Raw genomic sequence first — 21,912 nt, 5'->3', positions numbered from 1 at the left:
CTACATTTTTCCACTTTTAAGTGCCTAACGAGAAAAATACATTATAATTTAAACATGACTAATGACTGCCTTTATTATCTTGACAACACCTTTATGACTCTGGCTTACAAAAGATTGCCCGCGATGTCGTCCACGTGAAATTTTTATCTTTTCAATATCCATTTGCCCAAATTGTTTTACATAGCTTAAGGCTAATAATGTCCGTTAGCAATACCATATAATATGTATATTATATTCGTGCACTGGTAGTTAAATTTTAATAAGGTCGTGATAAAAATAATATTGCTATCTAAAAAAAAATTAATAACTGAACAAAGCTTTTTATCAAATAAACATAGACTCTTGTGCATTATAAAGTTACAAGTTATAAGGAGGATAACAACAAATATGATATACTTTACTATTATAATATAATAGTTTTGTATAATCCTAATTAAAATAGGTACCTATTTATGTCTGCTCATATTACCATTTACGTCATATCTACGAGGAAAATAAAGGATACAATATTACATGTTCCAACAAAATAATAATTATAATTTAAAGGAGACCACACACTAGAACCAAGTCATTAGATGGTACATAAGCAAACCATATTTGGACCAATTTTTTTTTCCCTTGTTGTAAACGAAACTTGTTGTTTGCAAGCGAAAACTATACATGCGAGTATCTTTAAAGGAACATTATGTGTATTACGTGCGGTTGGCAATGAAAAGAGAGGAAAACAAAAGAAACTTGAAGTCAACTCACAGTGCACAAAGAATAGCAAAAACTTAACGCTTTTTCCGCGATCGCTATTCTTCAAAAGGCTATCCTTCAGTTCGGGTCATATCAATGTTGTCATGCCATTGTCATGATTAGAATCGTGAAATGTTGAAAGTGCCTATTATTTCGATTTCTACAATAACGAGATTTAACTTTTAGTCCGACGGAAGGCATCAGGCACTGACGTTGACGACTTGCCACTAATTTTTTGAACTAAAAATTATGGTACATAATGGGTACCTACATACATGGTGGTAATAAGCAGACTGCAGAGTACATACTTCGAGTAACTATAGAATTTGGGGTCCCAAGGTGCTAGAATATCGATCTCGCACCGGGAAGTGCAACGTTGGCAGACCTCCCAGAAGGTGGACAACTTCATCAAACGAGTTACAGGGAGCCGCTGGATTCAGGCGGTGCAATACCTTACAGTGTGGAAGTCCCTACAAGAGATCTCTGTCCAGCTTGAACGTCTACCGTTGACTGTTATACTTTCATATTTCTCTTCTCTGTGTCTGTACTGATTTATGTGATGCTATTATAAAAGTACATAATATATTCGTTCATTCATTATTTCTATTAATCGCTATGTACGGGTATGTGAACCAATTTTAATTTCTTTGCAGAATACTTTGTTATGATTAGGGCGTATTTTTTTAATAAATGGCTCCATATCTAACCTAACCTATTCAGGTTAGCTTCGTGATTCATCACTAATAGTCATAAATAAATTATGATCTATAATCGTGTTGCAGTGCGAGTATAATGTTTAGTCAAAAGGCACGTGCTATCCGCAAGCCGTTGTATGTTTCTAAAACAAACCACAATACATACGCGTAACTTTACTAACGCTAACCTTACAAATAGGCACGGGGCTTTTAAAGATATTAAAACCTTGAAATATTATTATGTACCTATTGTAGTCCCATAGGGCAGAATGATTACCAGAAATTCCTGTACTTACCTATGTTATTGTTGAAAATTAACTAAAATAACATTTGGACAAAATATTCACTTTCATAAATCTAATTTTGATATTCATATGTTTAGTCTGCCCTAGTCCTAAAATTCTAATAATGTTACAAATGTAATAGTTTGGATGTTTGAGCTTATATCCTAAATTAATTTTTAACGTATAGGATACTTTTTATTCCGGAAAATCGAAGAATTCCGCAAGTTTCTAAAATCGTCATAAGCAAGTTTTATCACTAGATCTCAATGTGTACCTACTCATTAAATGAGTTCAGAACATTATGATGTACTGGACTATGGACACACCTAATGAGTATTAGCTATTAGTAATCGGTATGAAGTATTCCGGCCCATTTACGGATTGGTTGACTGATAATAAGTGATAAGATAAAAAATAATAATAGTTATTTCACTCAACATGACACGAGGCTTTAAAACCAAAAAATTATAGTATTAAGATAATCCTGAGTTAAATTAGAAATAAACTGCTTACCTGTTCTGTACTACCATTGAGAGGCTTGTACCGGGATAAAACGGGCCTATTCCGAGATCTATTCAAAGGCGATTCTGATACTGAATTCATGTTTAATCACTTAGCACTAGTCTCGCTTAATCACTCGCACTAAAAACCTAAGTTTAGCTGCGGAATGCTAAATAATTTACGTTGCCCATCCGCCAACTGCATGCGAAGGAAGCATACTGTCACGATTACAGCAGTGTACCACTAACAAACATGATACCACATTTTTCCGTCGACAAATCACATCCGGAGGAGAGTCGAATGAAGTCGAGTGAATCAACGCCAAAACACCACTTGGCTTAAGGCAACCACTGATAACAATTTAATGGTGTTTTTACCACAAACAACGAATCTATCTGACTCATTAACAGTACAGACCGTACTACAGTTCATACATATCGCGGCGAACGATCTAATTTTACTCCTTAAATAGGTATTCAATACGAATAAAACATTCCGCACGTTTTAACGTCTAAGTACTACCCCTTTTACGAGAAGCGAAAATAGGACTGTTTCATTGGATTGGAATGAGTTTGGAAGCGAAAATACAACGTTACTTAGCGTTACACGCGACGTTTAGCGACAAAATTAGAAAAAAAATTGAGTTATTTTAAAACGAGGTCCAGTATAAAACAACGACCACTCCGCGATTACGATTTTGCGCACTGGAACAATGGCACGTCGTGGATTACAAGCGCACTCGTCGTTACTATTGGTTTTGTAAGTACATTGTACGTGCATCATCGAACCTCAAGCCAAAGGTTGACCATTGGGGACGCCAATATTTGTGTCACGGCGCCTGATGGTGTTGACGCCTGACGCACACACTCGGGGGCCAAATAGCGGTCGCAAATTCCAACTCGTAATTCAAACGAGGCATGCACAGTACGTGCACTATGAACAAACGGTCCTGGTGACCTAATAATTCGGTTTTCGATATCACTTCACTGCATACATAAATGATATCCATGTATGTGTTATTATAACTACTTCTATATTGATTTCTTTAGCCCCGATACTGTTACTTACCCGACTTTTGTCGGCTTTAGAATTTTTGAGTACCTAGTACTGAATAGGTACTGAGTTCTGCATCTGACGTTAACTTTAAGCGATGGCTTGAAATTATACCTTCTCAAACAGTAGTTACAAATTACAATAAAACTTGTCATTTATCTGATAAGATCGACAGCGGAACGCAGAACGCAGAACTCTGCACTGTAGAACTATATAATATCATCGCGCACCTCATTATAGTTCTAGTTGAAATTGAAGTTGAAACACTTACCGCTAAAGTTGATGATTGCGGACAGCACATGAAACAAGGATAATTAAAGTATATTAGCATAAACATTACCTATTTTAGTAATTTCATGTGAGATTACTGAAATGCTGTGAAACGTACCTAAGCAAGGGAGGCAACAAGTGCCCACTTGTTCGAGACTTTCTGAACTAATATATCGCAAATCGTATGACATTTATTAAACACAACGTTCGTTGACATAGCAAAATAATAAAGTGGAGCTATGAGCGGGTAAGCAGTCCGCACAAAAAGTCCACTCACGATTCTGTGAGTCAATAGACGTTGTACTGTGCTACTATTGTTTTTAAATTCAGATTGTTTTCAATGTTGGTTATGCGGTACGATCATGCAAATAAAATAAATAATGTGACCTCATAACGCTCAATCAATAACAATATCGATCAACCTTTTCACAAAATTTAATATATCTCACTAATGACAGTGATAAAGACGATTTGTGAGACAAAATTGCAGGTGAATATAATTCCTATTTCGTACCAGAATAATTATTATTGTCAAGATAAAAAATTTACGAAGCAAAGCACAGTTATAGTTAAGAGCAAAAAAATCACTCAACGTGAACACTTCTAACGTGTTAAGGAAAAATGAAAATAAGCATGTTTTCTTACATGAAGCAAGCGGAGTGTCTAAGGATTCCATTATTATAAGTGGAACTAAGTAAAGCCTTTTTTAACATAAAACATTTGATACAACTTCAAAACAATAACACTGATCTCAGCCCGTCTAACGTTTGAGTACCAATCAGTGAGCAAATAGTCCGTCGTCCCAATTACCGGTAAATATTGACTATAGTACGACGAGCGTGTGCAACAGAATTATCCACATAGTCATCGCATCACTAGATGTTTACTTGTGTGAGATAAATACGGTTCGTGCGGAGACCAGTGGCATGCGCACAAGTTCGCGGGAACTAAGCGCTGAGCGCGCCGGCCGTACCGCAATTCGCATGCACTTCAAGCTATTTCAATACGCGTAAAGAATTCGCAACATGGCAAATTCCACGTCAGGGGTAAGAGCGCCGGGCTCTGCTGCAATCTGCCTGAGGTCAATTTCTTGTGTGAACACAATAACATTAAGTACAGTTATTGCATGTTTTATTTACTTTACCATTTATTCTTTAGATTTGTTAAAAACCTTGCAATGGTTTTTTTTTCAGTTAAGTAGGTACTTCTATTGAACTTACTATCCAACAGGCTAGAAAGGGCATGGGACGGAGAAGAGCATCCTGCTTGAAGAACCTAGCACTTAAAAAAAAAATAAACTCACTGTTTTTTTTTTGGGGTTTGGGGGGGTTAAATTGTAGAGGATAATACTAAAAGCCATCAAATGCTAAAAGCGTAGAATTAACCCTGTAAGTTTTTTTTATTTATTTTATATATCAATTAAATAGAAATGCTACGTACCTAGTCCAATTAATGAATATTGGAGGCATATTGGATGTTGGAAATCTTTATGACCAATAAATAATAATATGTAATTGATAGCATAAACGTAAATTGATGCATGTATTACTAAATAATTTAATGCGGACTTCGATCCCACTCTTTATGGACAATGAATTCGAGACAGTAAACATATTTTGCAAAATACGAGTACGTATGTAGGCAAGGCATCAATTATATTGATACACTAGTCGACCCGCCCCAGCATCGCATAGGGAGCTTAGTTATTCCATAGACAAAATATACGAATGTGTTGTATTTGAATATATAGATACGTCCTATAAATCTTCCTCGTAAAATTTTCTGAATGATAATAAAACCGTATTGAATTGCAAAGAATTTCAGATAAATGTCTAAACGTTTTTATTGAAACAAACGCTACCGATACTTAAAAACCTAAATATAGACAGGCCAAGTCGCGGGCATCAACTAGTATAGGAACTCAAAATCATCAAAAACTTAAATACAATGGTAAGAGCCTTCTTGCAGGAGTCTAATACATATTATTTTATCTACTTAATAGTAGGTACTTAAAGCGATTTTGTTTCATTTGCGTTTTTTTAACTTGCGCAAAAATACCTAGTTAAAAGCAGTCTGTGTCAAGTGTTAACGAAGGCTTACTGTAAGGTCCGACGCATACTCACGGAATGGAGAGGAGCAGTTTTTTTCAGAACAACTTACAACTCAGCTTTATAGGGTTAAAATTAAAATAGTTAAAACAAAACACGAAGGAGAATAAAAAAGCCGCAATAAGCTAGTATTAACTATGCCAAAATAAATAAAGCTTAGTTGGAGAGGTATTCAAAAAAACTGGCAGTCAGTGGAGACTGCCGAAAGAAGTGAAAACTTGAAACTACGAAATAACGGTGTTTGTTTTAAATGAACTTTCAAACTAATTGTAGTATCAAAAAGTATATGTATATTATTATTATATGAAGGCATATACATAATTATTATCGAACGCATAATAATACATCGTACGCGCAACACGTCATACTTACAGTTCTTAGGTTTTTTATTTATTTAAGATAGGATAAGAGAAAAACTTTTAACATTAGCATGTCGGTGACGCGATCCTGCAGTTTCTACCCATCCCAAAATTGCCTAAAGAAGTTTTCTCCTCAAAAACAAACGCTGCGGCTCAGCTCCACTAAACTATGTAGGTGTACGTTGCGCCTAAGGATTGGTGTCGATTACGTGACAGGACGTTCTTTGCGGTGTGTCATGACGGTCAGGTTCCGCAAGAGAGCCCCCGCCTTAGTTGTAAAGAACTACGCTACGCTCTATGAGCGCTAAACAATAAAACGTTATACAAACATAAAAGGAAGGATAGTCCAGTTGAAATTCTTGTTAATGCAAACTATAATAATAAAATTAGTAGGCGCGAATCACTTTTGTTTTGGGAAAGTAAATTTCTATGATTCTAACTCCTAAGTCAGTGAAATCATGGCCATGGCAAAACTAGGGGTCAAGATAGACAGACTAGATTTATACTGCAAGCAGACTGGAAAATCTGAATTGGGATGCAGTTGATATAACTGCATTACAACAGTCTGTACTCAGATGACCGCTGACACCTCATTTATCAAAATAGGAAAAGTAGTTTGGTAATTGGTATTTATTGTAAGGGAACAAATGAACTGTAAAACTGTTACCTTTAGTAGCCTAACCATAGGTTTAGAATGAGCGTAGCGAAAAATCTCTATGAGCCTAATCACAAATGGTCAGTGAATATTTTAAATCATGTATTTATATATGTATATTTTATATATTTCGGAATAAACAAAATAAGTCTTTTAATTTAACATCAAACTCGATTCATTAACCCCTGACCCAAAAAGAGGGGTGTCATAAGTTTGAAGTGTGATTTTGACTTAGTTTTTTTTTGTTTGAAAGCTGGCTTTATCGAGTGTTCTTAGCTATAGTCCAAGAAAATCGGTTCAGCCGTTTGAAAGTTATCAGCTCTTTTCTAGTTACTGTAAACTTCACTTGTCTGGGTGTTATAAATTTTTAATTTACACTTGTTTATCTCAATTTTTTTCTTGTCACAATATCTTACTGTTTTTCATATTTGCCATATTGGATTATTTATGGTGTCATGTATTTTTAACAGACTTCAAAAAAGGAGGAGGTTCTCAATTTATGTTTTTTTTGTATGTTTGTCACACGATTACGCCGCCAAATATGAACCAATTTTAATTTTTTTTTTGTCTGGTAGGTGATACTTCCAAGATGGTCCCATTTTAGTTTGCTGAAGATCTGATGACTATCTTCGGAGATAGAGAACAGAACTCCTCAACAGATAAGAGTAAATCGCTCTCGATCAGTGCAATGACTTAGTAAACAGTAGGTTTTTAAACAGGTATAGCATATTTTAGTACAGTGGGGCCACTAAAAGTTGTAAAATAAAAAATTTCAAAAAAACAAAACCGACTTAAAAACCACAAACACTAAATGTAGGTATGTATGTATGAAGTCGGGCGAGTATAATAAAAGAAATTAGAAATCAAAACATGAAGTTCTTCCAACTTCATACATACATACATGTGTAGAAACAAAAATTACTTTTTACTTTTTAGTCTTTGTGGTTTTTGAAGTTGGTTTTTATTTATTTTTTTGAAAATAATTATGATACTGATGATTAGGACACCAAGACAAAGCTAACATAAAAAAAGAAAACTCTTGGCTCACTCACTCACTGACATGGCAAAATCACTGCATTTGGACTGGGCTTTGCCGAGTCAGTCTGGGAGTCTAGGTCCAATGAACAAGAGCTGAAATATTAATATGAAGCCGAAAAGGCATAAGGTCAGACTTTTTAAGTTTCCATGGAAGCAAAACTATGGGCCATCTCCAATAATAATAAAAATTAAGTATAACTACCACCAGTAATTTTATCATGTTTCACACTTTTCATTTTTTTCTACCAGCATGATTTTCTTGAAAGAAAGATGTAAGATTAGGATGTAGGATTTAAGCCACTTTTTGCATATTGCATGCCTACTCATAGAAACAGATACGCATTGTAATAACTTTTAAAAAAATCCTGCGAAAACAGCTTGTAATTAATTAAACCTACTGAGAGATAATAAGAAATAGTTGATTAGATGGTTGATCCACAGATTACTTATGATTGATTTGTAATCGATTTAACTTATAGAAATCTAGCAATTTTATGGAAATCCTTACTGATAATATTGTATCATCCTCATGTAAATAACCTAGAAAGAAAATAGTTTTTCTTACTTTTACTTCGCTGAAAGCTAAAGATGTTTTGTAACGTAAAAAACAGCCGAGAACTCAAAATGTTAAAATCGTTGGCGCGAAGATCAATAAGCGTAAGGAAATTAATGCTAAATATGATTTAGATATAAATTCACATTATTACCTGATCTCTGCATTATGATAACAACGTCTTAAAATTAGTTTAGATCAAAAACATGACTAAATCGGCAGTTTCAACGACACTCCACTACACAAAACTGTCAAATGCAATACCCGCCCTTGGACCAAAAATTGATTTTTTGAAATGGTTATTGCCAACTACAAAAATAGTAAATTCAGGTTAAATATATAGGTACAGTGGAAACGGGTAACTTTGAAATTCAAACATTGCTAATAATATTTTAATAATTAATTGTTAATAATAATTACCTTATTATTGTCGACGATATCATAGAGTAATTATTAAGTTTTAAACAAGAAATTGATTAGAAATTAAAATATTCATCTCAACTATGTGGACCGTACTTTGATTAATTGTTTTTATATGACTTTATTTTTTTGCCTAATATAACAATGTTACCCGTGTTCACTGTATACCATAGAGGTCTATAGTCTATTAAATACCGTTGACTTTGCTCTATCCAAAGAGTATGACTATCTATGATTATTTACATCACTTACATGGTAGGTACCTACTTACATTTTCTGTAAGACGGAGACCTACAAGGACTTCGTCTGTGATGGCGTTTGCTGGCGCGCGTGCTGTGCTTGTTTGGAGTGTTTTTTTTTGTTAAGAGTGGATGGTTTTTGTGTTAGTTGGTGTTTTTTGGTGGTGGAACTGACTGAAAAGCGCTCTAAAGGGGCGCCGCGCGTATGTCGGCGGGCGCCGGCGCAGACGGAGTCCATACTTGTATAGATTCAATAACTTGAAAATAACTACAAACTTGACATTGGCTTATCAGAGTAAAGCCAGATTTAAAGAAAAAAAAAAAAAAAAGAGACCTACAATTAAATAAATAAATGTTAAAATTTAATACTAATGTAAATTATTATGAATATTCATAAAGTTCTTATAGGACGATATTTATTTAATTTGTATTATGTTGGAAAAGTATATAAAACAATTCTGTTCCAGGGAAGTATCTTTTTAAGTTAAAAATATCTTGAGATTGAATTAATACCTAATATAAAAATATGTACTAACTTGCTAAGGATCATCCGCAAGAGTTAAGTTTCTTGATCTGTATAATTTAAATTCAAATTTATATTTCTTTGAGATATAATATGAGATTGAGATTTCTTTATTAGTTTGCATAATATAAATTTATATACCTAAGGACTTAGTTTGTTTCAAAAAAAAAATAGCACAAACCAAGCAAAATAATTTATTAGAAGTGTTAAAATATTGATACTTACCTAGTTACAAGAGTTATGAAAAAATAGGTAGGTACCTATCTTAGGTGACCTATGTTAGGTAGGTACCTCGTACCTACCTACTTCATAATCATAACTCTTGTAAATAAGTTAGGTGTACCTACCTTGGCGATGGTCTTTAAAGAGCACACAAATCAAGTAGTCCAATCTGAACACGAGGCTTATGCATTACTTTTAGCTGGGCCTATCCTTATTTACTCTATGACCTGCAGAAACTCTAAAGTTTGGACTACATGTTTTTTGATCACTACAATGAAAGTCATGTTTGATTTGCTTTCTAAAAAAGTAGCTGTTTATATTACTTAATTCATTTTATATTTCAGACAAGTACATATACAACAAAAAAAGGAGTTAAACTTTGGAGAGCTGGGTTGATATTCTCGTGGCCTACAATAATCAAACATAACAACATAAATTCAGATAAGCGGCCAACTGTTGCACCCACCATATTAGATACTGCTGATGGAGTATTTGATATGGGGAGATATGAAGAATGTTATAACATTCTTATCAACTGCAAGGTGTTTTTTTAATATTCAAAAATATCTTTGGAATTGTAATAAAAGTCTTGTTGCAAAAGCTTTAGGTGTGGATAAATTATAACATACATTTTTAACTCCTCTATCCTACATTGCACAAGTTTAATATCAGTTGAAACTGCATAAAAAGTTATTGTAAAAAGACTATTAATGCTACTGTTATTCAAAATGTATGTGAATTGAATCTATTAACATTTTTGTTTATAATATGTATTACTATAGAGCTCTGTAATTTGGTAAAAATCTTCCTACTGTTATAGGATCCAGAGGATATAGAAGTGAAATGGCGTCTCTGTCGTGTTTTGTATAATATGGCAAAAGATGCAAAATATGATGAACAATATAAAAGGGCCATAATATCTCAAGCGCATGAAATAATTACTTCTGAACTGGAAAGAAATTGGGATAATTTTGCAGTACACAAATGGTATGCTTTGACTTTAGACGCCAAAAGTTCTATTGGAGGTGTAAAAGAGAAAATAAAACAACTTGAAAATGTGAAGAAGCATATGGATGTGAGGTTTTTACATAAATCTAATATCTATCTATCTGCTAGCTTTTCACAGCCCATCTGTTTAACTAATTTTGACAACACTTGGTACAGAAATACGAGTAGCTTACATCCCAGGGCTAAAATAGCCTACATTTTGTCTCTCAAAATCAAAGAGTTTCCACAGGATATTCAAAAAATCTAAATTCATGCAGATGTAGTCGTGAGCATCATCTATTTGGTAGAGAGCTAGCTTTTATACCAGAGATGGATATAGGCTACTTTTTATCCCAGAAAATCAGAGCTCCCATGACAATTTTGAAAAATCTAAACCTAGATGGACAAAGTCACAGGCATCATTCATAACTTTGATTTTACTGAACATAAAAATAAACAGTTATCATTCCTGATGAAAAATAAAGATGGGAATAAAATGAAATGTTTGCCTAAAAGATGCCTAATTATCCTTGTAATTTTTCAGATAGCCAGATTGCATGTAATGAGTGACGAAAGATGAAAACCTCAAATCTTAACCAATGAATTATTATTGTACTTATTGAATTACTATCTGACGCCCGCGACTTCGTCCGCGTGGATTTAGGTTTTTCGAAATCCCGTGGGAACTCTTTGGTTTTCCGGGATAAAAAGTAGCCTATGTGCTAATCCAGGATATTATCTATCTCCATTCCGAATTTCAGCCAAATCCATCCAGTAGTTTTTGCGTGAAGGAGTAACAAACATACACACACACACATACAAACTTTCGCCTTTATAATATTACACTAGCGGCACGCTATGATGGCCGGTTTGACACATTACAATAGTGATGTGGAATGTCAATTTATTCTCGAACAAAAAACAATTAAGTTTTGTTTTTGTACCTGATTAAATAGGTTTAATAAAACAAAAATGTATATGTTTATTTAATTTATTTGAACGAACTGAATATTTGAACGAAAATGAATATACATACTTTATATGCACACAAGAAACATATGAATACAAAAGATACCAAAAAAGGTGCCACAAAAGGCCATAATTAATCAGATTCGTCCATACTACTATTTTCACTGTCGTCACTGCTATCATCACATACATTAATAATTATATGTTCGTTTTCTATAATATTATCTATTTTCACATCTCTTTCATAATCTTCCCTTATTAATTTAACAGTTCTATTCACAACCTTTTCCCAGTCTCCTTTAGTCACATGTTCACAAGCTTCTTCTAATAATTTTAGCATTTTTTTGTGGTAAATGGGGGTTCTGTATTGTGTCTTGCAGCATATCCCTTAATTTGAGCCCACACCAACTCAATCGCATTATACTCACAATGGTAAGGCGGTAACCGTATAACTCTGTGCCCATGTTCTAATGCTATTTCGTCAATGACGTATCGGATCTTGGTTGGTTTGTTTTCTTTTAAAAGACGTACTAATTCCGCTTTTAACATATTCATGTTTGCATCTACGCCATTTTTACGAAGCCATGCGACGATATCAGCTTTCTTTTGGGATTGGGCAGGTGGCTTGTCAATTTGCATCGAGTGGTATGGGGCGTTGTCCATAATTATAATAGATGGTTCAGGGAGGCTACACAACATTGAGGTAAACCATTCAGTAAACTTTTCTCCATTCATGTCTTCATGATAGTCTCCAGTGGTTTTTGACGCAAAAGCCATGAGAGAACCTTCGACAAACCCGTTGATGGTTCCGGCGTGACAAATTATAAGTCGCGATCCTTTTCCTACAGGAACTTTGGAAGTAGATGCTGCTGTGTCATCGTTCCAAGAACGGCCTACAGTATGGTTAGCATTAAGCCATGTTTCATCCAAGAACACAACATTTTGCCAATTTTTGATTTCTTTCACTTGCCGTAAAAAAGTATACCTTGCCATCGCTATATCAAATCTTTCCATCAATATTTTGCGTTTGTTACATTTTTTGTATCGAAATCCAATGGTCTTCAAAATCTTCGTTAAAGAACTTTCCCCACCGAAGAATAATCCAGCTTCCTTCAGTGAATGCACCAACTTTTTTCTTGTTGGATACTCCTTCTGTAAATAGTAGCCGTAAACATGTCTTCGGATAGCATCGGCATCAAAGCTATCGATGCCTACGACTGGTTTTGCTCGTTTTCTCTTTTTTGGTGTGTGAAGTTTATTTTCTTCTGTGCCAGTCTCGCCATATTTTTTTTTAGTTATCCGTCTAACAGTTCGTTGTCCAATATTAAGCGCATCAGCTACGCGTTCAACCACTGACGTTATAGGTAAAATTGGCCCTCCATTTTGAGCTTCACGATCGAAATAGTTACGAAGGCGTATTACGAACTCACGTGTCTGACTATTTAGAACAGTTCTCTGCGTACGTTCGGTCATATCGACGAAATCCACAACAAAGGGCTTGAACAGAGTCCAAATTAACGAGCAAGGGTCAACAGTAATGCAGTATCAATATTTGAAATCCAAAGCCAGGTCAAAACTATATCACAATCGCATTGCACTGACAGTTTATACTTTTCGAAGCAACGTCAATTCGAAACTGCTTTGTTTTGCATTGAGCATTGACGCGAGTTTGCCGGAGGTAGTAGTTGTGCTAGCCAGCGATCCTATGTGACGATCGTATTAGATTCCATTTTTAAAAATTTATTGATATTTTTTTGCGATTTCAGAGGTTTGTCCACATAGTGAAAATTGTTCATATTCACAAGTACATTCACCCCTTAAATGGTGCAAACTGATTTTTCTACACTTGTATACATTTAAGAAATCAATTTAATAAATAAATTTTGAGTCCTAAACCTAAAACTACATTCGATAAAATTTATGAATCTCTGCACATCACTATCGTCAATAAAGTAATACAATTATTTCCTTCAAAGTCGTTATCAATTAATACGGAACTTCATGAGCGGACAAACGTCAAACCGGCCATCATAGCGTGCCGCTAGTTTAGTGTGATTATTAATAAAGTGAATTGTTTTTATTTCAGTTGGCAGTTACATTAAATCCAAATGATGCCAGTCTGTTGCATATGCTAGGAGAATGGTGTTTTCAAGTTACAGAATTACCATGGCATCAGCGTAAAACCATTGAGACTTTATTTGCAAGCTTGCCATATTCCACTTATGAAGATGCACTTGAATATTTTTTAAGAGCTGAGGCAGCACAACCCAGGTTCTACAGTATTAATTTGCTTAGGATTGGATGTTGTTATTTAAAGCTTGACAAAGGAGACCAAGCAAAGTATTATTTGAAACTTGCTGCAAGCTATCCTGCAAAATCAAATGATGATCATCGAGCTAATAAAGAAGCGGCAGAGTTATTAAAAAAATAAAGTGATGTATTTTTGCTTGTACTTAACTAGTTTTTATTCTTTACACCGCAGCTGTTACATTTTTGAGTGCCTCTACTCTATCCCCAGAAAGCTATCTACTGTACCTATAGCGCTCTTACTGTTACGTAATTCCATACAAATGATAGAGGCCACAAAATCTCAGGTCATATAAAAACCATATTAAATAGCCAACCAATCACAAACGTGTTCTCAAAAAACATTCGAAATTCATTTCGAAAATGTTTTCAAATTCAAATAGAAACATAGTTTCGTTTGTGAGTGATATAGTTAGCGCCCGTTGAGATTTTTGCGTTTTTGCGTCTATCATTATTCATTTGTGTAACATTACTAACATTACTTAGGTACAACAAGCCTAGTGGGCAACGTGTTCTCCAAACCCTCATTCGGAGACTTGTGCTCAGTAGTGGGCCCCCGACGATGGGATGATCATGATGAATCGTCGGTGTGCTATAAAACATAGGAATAGAATAAAGGAAACCCGAAAATAAAACACATGCTGGATAGTACTAAATTATAAAATATTTATTGTAATAAAATAGGTTCATAATAAAACATTGTTTGATAAGAAAGATTTAACATAAAGCAAACAAAGATACAATTTAAATCTTAAAAATAAGTAATAACACAAAGTACATAATATTTAAAATATTGTTTTGTTAAAATGCGCATCATATGGGCAAGAGATTTATTTTATGATCAGAAAGAAAAAATTACAAATGTTACAGCTTTATTCTACACAAAATATACTTTGCCCAAATAAAACTTTACGGTCTTTCAAAGAATTGAAGATTTATCTGTAAATAGCAAATCACTGAAATAAAAAAACCACTGGCATTCTAAATAAATATTCATAAAAAGCTTTCAAAATACTTATAGATAAGTTGGCCCTTACAGACTATAACAGGCACCATCTGTAAATATTTATAAAAATTAGTTTAAAGTCACTAGGTACTTACATTCATATTATTTTAAATGCATTGAGTGCTATAATAGTAGGTATATTGTTAGGAACGCGAATATTTAACATTTTATGTCAATACAAAAAGCTATGCAATAAGATCAGTGAGACTAGCAGAGGCGAGGCCGAATGTTAAGGTGGCCCTTCAGCACTTCTCCATACAAACGTATTACGCCTATTATTCTAGATCTATAACTAAGCCACATATCGATTTATCTCTTCTCCATTCTCTATGCCCTAAAATAATTTTAGTCAAATTATATTTATTTTGAAAGTTATGACCCTAAAAAATCTCCATTTTAGGGCAAATTTTGAGGCAACTTCGTGCAAACTATAATATAAGAAAATTGAAAAATTAACAAACTCATGTCAAACTTTATAGTAATTAATAATTTCAAATGTCTTTAGTTTGTGTAATAAAATGTTTTCTTTTGATAGGCGTAATTCCAAACGTAGCGTCGATTTGAAATCTCCCTTTGCCGTTTATGACTAAGTAATCTTGTTTATCAAGCAAAATTCATTCACCCAGCCTCTCTCGCGGTAAGGTGCGGTAGGGAATGGATGACACGCACAGATAACGTTATTTCCTTCATCTGTGGAAACGGTATACCTATCAACGAGTTGTCGCTACATTGGGGCATAAGGTACGCTTACAAACCTGACTAACTGAAACTCCTCAATTCCAGGCAATTTAGTTCATTATGACTTCACAACCACATGAAGCAATTTAATGCAATAAGTAGCTGAAAATTTCAGCAATATCATGCAAAATAATTGCTCCAGATTGATCCATTGCCGATTTTGCTTAAAAAATTGCCGATATAAGCGCACCATTAAAATTAAGGCCTTTGGCAACATCAACATTTTTATACAGTTGTAGCAAGTTAAGAGGATCATTGTCAACGATCCCCCGTCGATTTCCTACGTATGATATTATTGTTCTCATCTCTATCTGCCCTGGTTCGTGTATTCTCGGTTCCTAGATCGGTGCATTTGTGATAACCAATTCTAATTGCTGTGATTGGCTGAATTTACCATGTTCTTGCTGCGACAGTGAGTTTGAGCCACTAGCGGAACAATGTTAGCCGGTCAGAAATGATTGCAATTAGTCAACCTGTATGACGTCCGTGTTCTGTTTTTGATTACAAAAAAGAAAAAATTGTTGTTGCAATCATCAATTTTAGCAAATAGTGAAAGAGAGTCGACCAATCAGAGGTCACAACTACCGTCACACTTTCTGTGAAACTATGGCAGTAGGCTTACCGAGTAATGAAAACAATTTTTCATTCTGTAATGTCATGTGGCAAGTAGGGTTGCCACCTGCCTCTTTTTGATTTACAGGCTACCACCATCAAAAATACGGGGTTTAGATTTGAAGAAATTTAAAAATTTGAAGTATTTGAAGAAATAGGCGGTGGTTCTCTCTGAAATGCATGGAAAGCCTATTTAGATATTTCAGTTTATTTGTAAGTTTTGTATTTTTTCTCTGTATGTTGCCGTGTCTTGATTGGTGAACTGTGTTTGCAATGTGATTTTAAATAAAAGATTTATTTATTTAAATAGCTTTTAAAAACTCTAGTTTTGTAAAGCAAAATGTTATACATTTCATGCATACAATCTTTGCATTTTAACTTAAATTTACATTTAACTTGTAATTCCACCTTCACAGTATCAATACTATGGCCGTAGCCAGGAATCGATTTCGGGAGAGGTTTTATCAGGGCCGGAACTGAATCCTGTCATGAGGAAAAAAACATTCGCTCAACTTTATGGGCTAATTACCTGGTTAGTGGAATTTCGCCTTTCAATTTGACAGTGAGATAAAATACAACAATAAAAAAGCGCGAGCGCAGTGAGCGTAAGTGTTTTTGGTTCAATTACAGAAAGAATTAAAGTGAAAGGGAAACGAGTTTAGCCATAGCAAGATTTTATTTTTAAAGCTCCCTATCCATACTAATATTACAAATACGACAGTATATCTATTTGCCTGTCTATTTGTTACCCTTTCACGGCCCATCTTCTTTACCAAAATTTTGGTACTTACTATTCAGAGGTAACTTGCATCCCAGACATAAACTTTTTAGCCCGGAAAATCCCCCACGGAATTTTTAAAACTCTAAATTCATGCAAACGAAATTGCGGGGCTTACACCAAGTAATACAAATTCAAAGCGCGAGTGAAGTGAGCGCAAAATGTTTGATATATTTCCAAAAAAAAATTGGTAAGCAAATGCAAGAAATAGTGTAAGTATTATTTTAGGCTTAGGTTTTTGACGGCTTCCCAGGCGCAGTCGCCATTTCTAAATTTCTGGTCTGGTGGGAGGCTTCGGTCATGGCTAGTTATATGGTTAGTATGGCCCTAACGGCCAAGAAATTAGACTGCATCATCACTTACCACTAGAAAAGATTAAAGTCACGGGCTAACTTGTATAAAAAAAGGCTAACATCCTCAAACCAAGCCCCGCCGCCTTGGCTACGACCATGATCAATATCGAGTGGGTTTCGGCTACGCATTGCCGCAAAAGGAAAATATTCTTTCTACTGGACATAACGTCAGTGTTCGGTTTCGCCAGCCAAGTGCGAGTCAGACTCACGCACCGAGGGTTCCGATTCGGGTATTTTTTTCGACATTTTACACGAGAAATCAAAAACTGTTATGCATTAAAAAAAATATGCATAAAAATAAATAAAAATCTGTTTTAGAATGAACAGGTAAAGCCCTTTCATATGATAACCCACTTGATATATGTAGTTATCTTACTTTGAAAATTGAAAATACTAATATTTGTTCATGAACACATGACAGACGGATAGAAGGACAGATGGACAGACGGACAGACGGAAAGACAGACAGACTGATAGACAACGAAGTGATCCTATAAGAGTTTTTTTTGCTTTTGAGTTACGGAACCCTAAAAATATTTAGTTTTATTTGCCCCGTATTTTATTTTCATAATTACCGGTTTCTCTATCCTGACATACGGGGTAACCAGTAAAATACGGGGCCTCTGGCAACCCTATTCGGAAAACACTGTCACATTCAAGTTAATGTCAAATATTTTGTTTTCAATTACAGAAAGCTGCATCAATCATTATTACAATATTTTCTTTGTTGTGATTGGCTGAATTTTTGAGTTTCAGCCAATAAACAGACTGTTTGCCAATTAAACGTCATAACAATATAAATGCCAGAAAGTTTAACCAAATAAAACAAACTTAATGAGAACCTAGTGAGAATGCAAACGGCACACAATTTATAATACATATTATGTTAGTCGTATATAATAGATATTATAGTAGTCGTTCACTTTGGTAATAGTCAGATTGTCATCAGTAAAATTGATATTGGTCGATGTATCGTAAATTATTGTTTCGGTGACAAATATTTTTATTATCTATTTATCTTTGAACAGAATGGAATAGAATGAAATGGAATGGAATACAATGATAAATTTTTATTCCTGTAAACTTTTAGGTAAACTTCAAAGTGTTTTTGGATGGTCAGAAAAATTTACCACTGGTTCGGAATGCCGGAATGTTAAAAAGTGTCGATTATTAATTGATATTGAAGGTATCTATACCAAGTAAACACTTTGTCGTTGACCTCAACCCTGATGCTGTAAGAAATTGCATTCCTAAATCCTGGTGATCCCTCGGGATTTGAAAAGGATAATCCGTTTAAATATTCTTACGTGATACAGAAACAAGTTGCATCCCGGGGACGGGCTATTACGGAGAGGCAACTTTTGTTCTGGGAAATGAAAGGATCGGGATTTTTAAAAACCTAAATCCACGCGAGCGAAGCTGCGGGCATTAGCTAGTTGTAAATATGTTTAGAAGCTACTATAAGATAATAGATAAGGTACTTATTTCCTTATATTTTTAATGTATGGCAGCGCGCGGTTTTAAATTATAAATTGCACGTCCTGTCCTTTTCTGTAATACATTTTTTTCTCAATATCTACCGCTTTATCTCATAGCAAGAGTCTGTAAGACATAATACAGTGAAAATAGTCAAAATATACAATTTTTGCAGTTTCCACGTCAGTACCTGTCGAATTTTTCTAACAGTGTAAGCAGCAGAGCTGAGTTTACCATCAAGTGTTGATATGTGGGTGTTCCATAGAAGCTTTGCATCTAACATTATACCGAGAAACACGGGGTTCTCCTTTATTTTCAACATATGATTATTTATCAATGAATTTATGTCATTTAAGGTCCTGGTATTGGGCAGTGTGAATTCAACACACTTAGATTTCTTTGCATTTGGAAGTAAATTGTTAGCAATAAATCAGAGAGTGACCTGTGATATGGCATTACATTGTCAAAAATTATAATATTAAAGCTGTGCGTATTGCGTGAGGAATAGGTTGCAAGAGAGTTGCAACTTGCAGGGTTTGATGCATGCGCTATTGCCAGCAAACATGAGACTTATTTTTATCTACAGGCAACGTCTGAGTAGGTAACGCATACGTCTAACGCAAGTTGAAATGTATTTAGTTAGACCTATCGACAAGTTTGGAGTCGGGTGCAGTCTAAATGTGGCCCGTGTGTTTAGACTGTCCGTTTCTGTCAGTTTCACGTGTCGTCCCCCGCACTTCACCTCCCCGCTTGCACAAATCGAGACAGCACGAAATTTTCAAGATTTCTGGGTGTAATTTCTGGTTTTCGTAGTTCCCACATAATTATAACAATATAAAATATATAACGATAATTTTTTTACTACATAATATTCATTAAATTTTCTAGGTCTGTGGTTTTTCCAAATTTCATTAAATTGCTTCGTTGTCTAGAAAAACGAGCACAAAGTTGGGCCTTTTTTTAAAGAAAAATACAAATCTTTGAGCCCCTGTAATTTTAAAACTACATATTTTTAGAAAAATCTAAAACACCACAGACACAGATATTAGTTTCTAGACTATGTCTGCAAAATTTCATGGACTTTGGTTGCTTAATATTCAAATGAAATGGGAACTACGATTGTATGGAGTAAGTGACGGAGAGAGCTCTGTTAAGCGTGCTCCAAATAGACAATGAAAAGCTACACTAAGGCCTCTGTTTAAAATTTTAATTATGTTTAACTTTAAAATACATAATAAAATTATAAGGCCGGACGCATATCAGAAATTGTCTGACAGAAAACTTTCTGTTACACTCAATCTGCAAACAAGAAGCCTACTAAATTTTGACAATGTGAGGGGTCTGGTACAAAATGTATGAGTAGATGCCTTTCGGCGCAGCGTGTTCATCTTTTTCCAAACGTATTAATTAATCAACTGTTAAAAATAATCTTATTCTGAGTCTGCAACGTAAAATGCACTCGAAATTAAACGTACAAGTAGGAAGCAGCAAGTGACGTAAATGCAATCTTCTGGATGAAGGAGATTCTCGTGGCAATCGAGGCCAATCTGATAAAGCGATTCTTTCGTGGAACCACGTCCCGCCATGACCAATATAGGAGGCCATAAAAAAATTGATTTTGCAGGTTTATGTTCTATATAGAAATACCTTTACATAATAATAGAATCATAAAAAAAATTACACATTCAGTTTTTGTGCATTTTTGAACGAAATGTTATTATAGTATGGTCAATTACATTATTATTAGATATATAGAAGACTTAAACATCATAAGAATCGTTCTACACATTTCTTTCAATGTAAGAAAATACAGTATTACTTACTTACAATTGTGATTTCCTTTAAGAAATCCCAACAGAAACTTAAGTAACAAACGCAAGTCTAAGTCATAGAAAACTTTTATAGATTAGTGTGTACTTTATTAAACTATTCAAGCATCATAGAAATATAGGAGATACTTAAAATTACTTTAAATTCATAATGAGAACGCATTCTAGAGTACATCGGGAAAACATTTATAAAAATGAAAAATACCAAATCAAGTATCATATCTGAGTATAAAGTATTTTCGCAAAGTAAATCATAGAACAAATATTCATAAGCTGTAAACAGGATTATATTATATATTAATAACAGGATTAATAACTATATATCATCATTATATCTATCAAAATGCAAAAAAATATATATAAGGCTGTGTAAGTTTAAAGCTGGTTATATAATCCAAAAATTTGCAAAAATCAATTTTATTATATAAAAAGTGTAAATATCATATTGTATATCATAACATTCCTATATAAGACTTATTGTTAAATATCTAAATTCTAAAATGGTAATAATATATCGTTTATGAGATTTCTAATTCTACGTATAGGGTTGTAACTTATAACAATTTTGTCAGAACATTATGAATAGGTTGTCATTAATATTATTACATATTTACCTAATAATGGTGTTGATTTGTGTATACAGGGTGTAACCATGACGCTAGCAAAAACTGAGACAAGTAATAGTACTAATGATTACTGATAAGTGATAAGATACACCAAGAAAATCACGGAAAAATAAAATAACAATCCTGTATTTTTTTAAAGTTCGCAATATATTGCAAATAAAACATCTGACTGACGCTAGAGTTAATAAACGTTCCGTAAATAGGCCACTCGAAGTCAATGCCGGGTCGTAGAAGGAGCATTGACCAAAGATTTGTACGCTATAACAATGCGGGTTTGAAAAATACTAAAATCACTAAAACTACAAGATAAGGCAAATGGTTATTGGCATTGGATTGTGTTAAAGTAGTATATTATGTAATAATGACGCTAAGTTTTTACTAGCGTTCTGTTTACACCTTGTATAAAAATGTCGAACTCTATGCCTAACTGGCAGGTCTAAAAGTAGTGCTTTCCTGTTCCACAGCGAATGTGGTAAAATGACTAACACTACTTTTTAGGCCTGTAAAGAGATGTGTGTACAAAGACAAACAAATTAGCACCAATACCAAACGTAAACAGTGAAAATTGTTTTT

At 34.2% G+C, this 21,912-nt stretch overlaps 2 protein-coding genes across 9 annotated transcripts in view; one reads left to right on the top strand and one right to left on the bottom strand.

Annotated features, from left to right (window-relative positions):
• LOC123873043 (septin-7) overlaps positions 1-8,548 on the bottom strand; it is a 46,548-nt gene extending 38,000 nt beyond the window's left edge. Inside the window, exons 1-2 of one of the 5 annotated variants that reach the window (XM_045917753.1) lie at positions 8,409-8,548; positions 6,589-6,590 (exon numbers count right to left, since the gene is read on the bottom strand). In XM_045917753.1, the coding sequence (XP_045773709.1) occupies positions 6,589-6,590; positions 8,409-8,421 (15 nt within the window). In that variant the 5' untranslated portion in view covers positions 8,422-8,548. Of the gene's footprint in view, positions 1-2,230; positions 2,945-3,542; positions 3,545-3,659; positions 3,764-4,186; positions 4,567-6,588; positions 6,591-8,408 lie in introns of those variants that run through there. The other 4 variants (XM_045917744.1, XM_045917735.1, XM_045917759.1 and 1 more) reach the window with 4 other exon arrangements.
• A 398-nt stretch (positions 8,549-8,946) lies between these two features.
• LOC123873103 (regulator of microtubule dynamics protein 1-like) lies at positions 8,947-14,066 on the top strand. Of its 4 annotated transcripts, XM_045917823.1 has the most exons (5): positions 8,947-8,966; positions 9,249-9,286; positions 10,003-10,200; positions 10,479-10,733; positions 13,701-14,066. In XM_045917823.1, the coding sequence occupies exons 2-5, from the start codon at positions 9,266-9,268 to the stop codon at positions 14,043-14,045; spliced, it is 819 nt and encodes a 272-aa protein (XP_045773779.1). In that variant the 5' UTR covers positions 8,947-8,966; positions 9,249-9,265; the 3' UTR covers positions 14,046-14,066. The 4 variants fall into 4 exon arrangements, with proteins under 4 accessions (XP_045773779.1, XP_045773775.1, XP_045773787.1 ...); XM_045917819.1 differs by lacking the exons at positions 8,947-8,966; positions 9,249-9,286 and adding an exon at positions 9,297-9,380; XM_045917837.1 differs by lacking the exons at positions 8,947-8,966; positions 9,249-9,286 and adding an exon at positions 9,408-9,471.
• Positions 14,067-21,912: the final 7,846 nt, after the last annotated feature.

Source organism: Maniola jurtina, chromosome 2 (assembly GCF_905333055.1).
Source record: "Maniola jurtina chromosome 2, ilManJurt1.1, whole genome shotgun sequence".
NCBI lineage: Eukaryota > Metazoa > Arthropoda > Insecta > Lepidoptera > Nymphalidae > Maniola > Maniola jurtina.
This window is presented reverse-complemented; position numbering and strand designations above follow the sequence as displayed.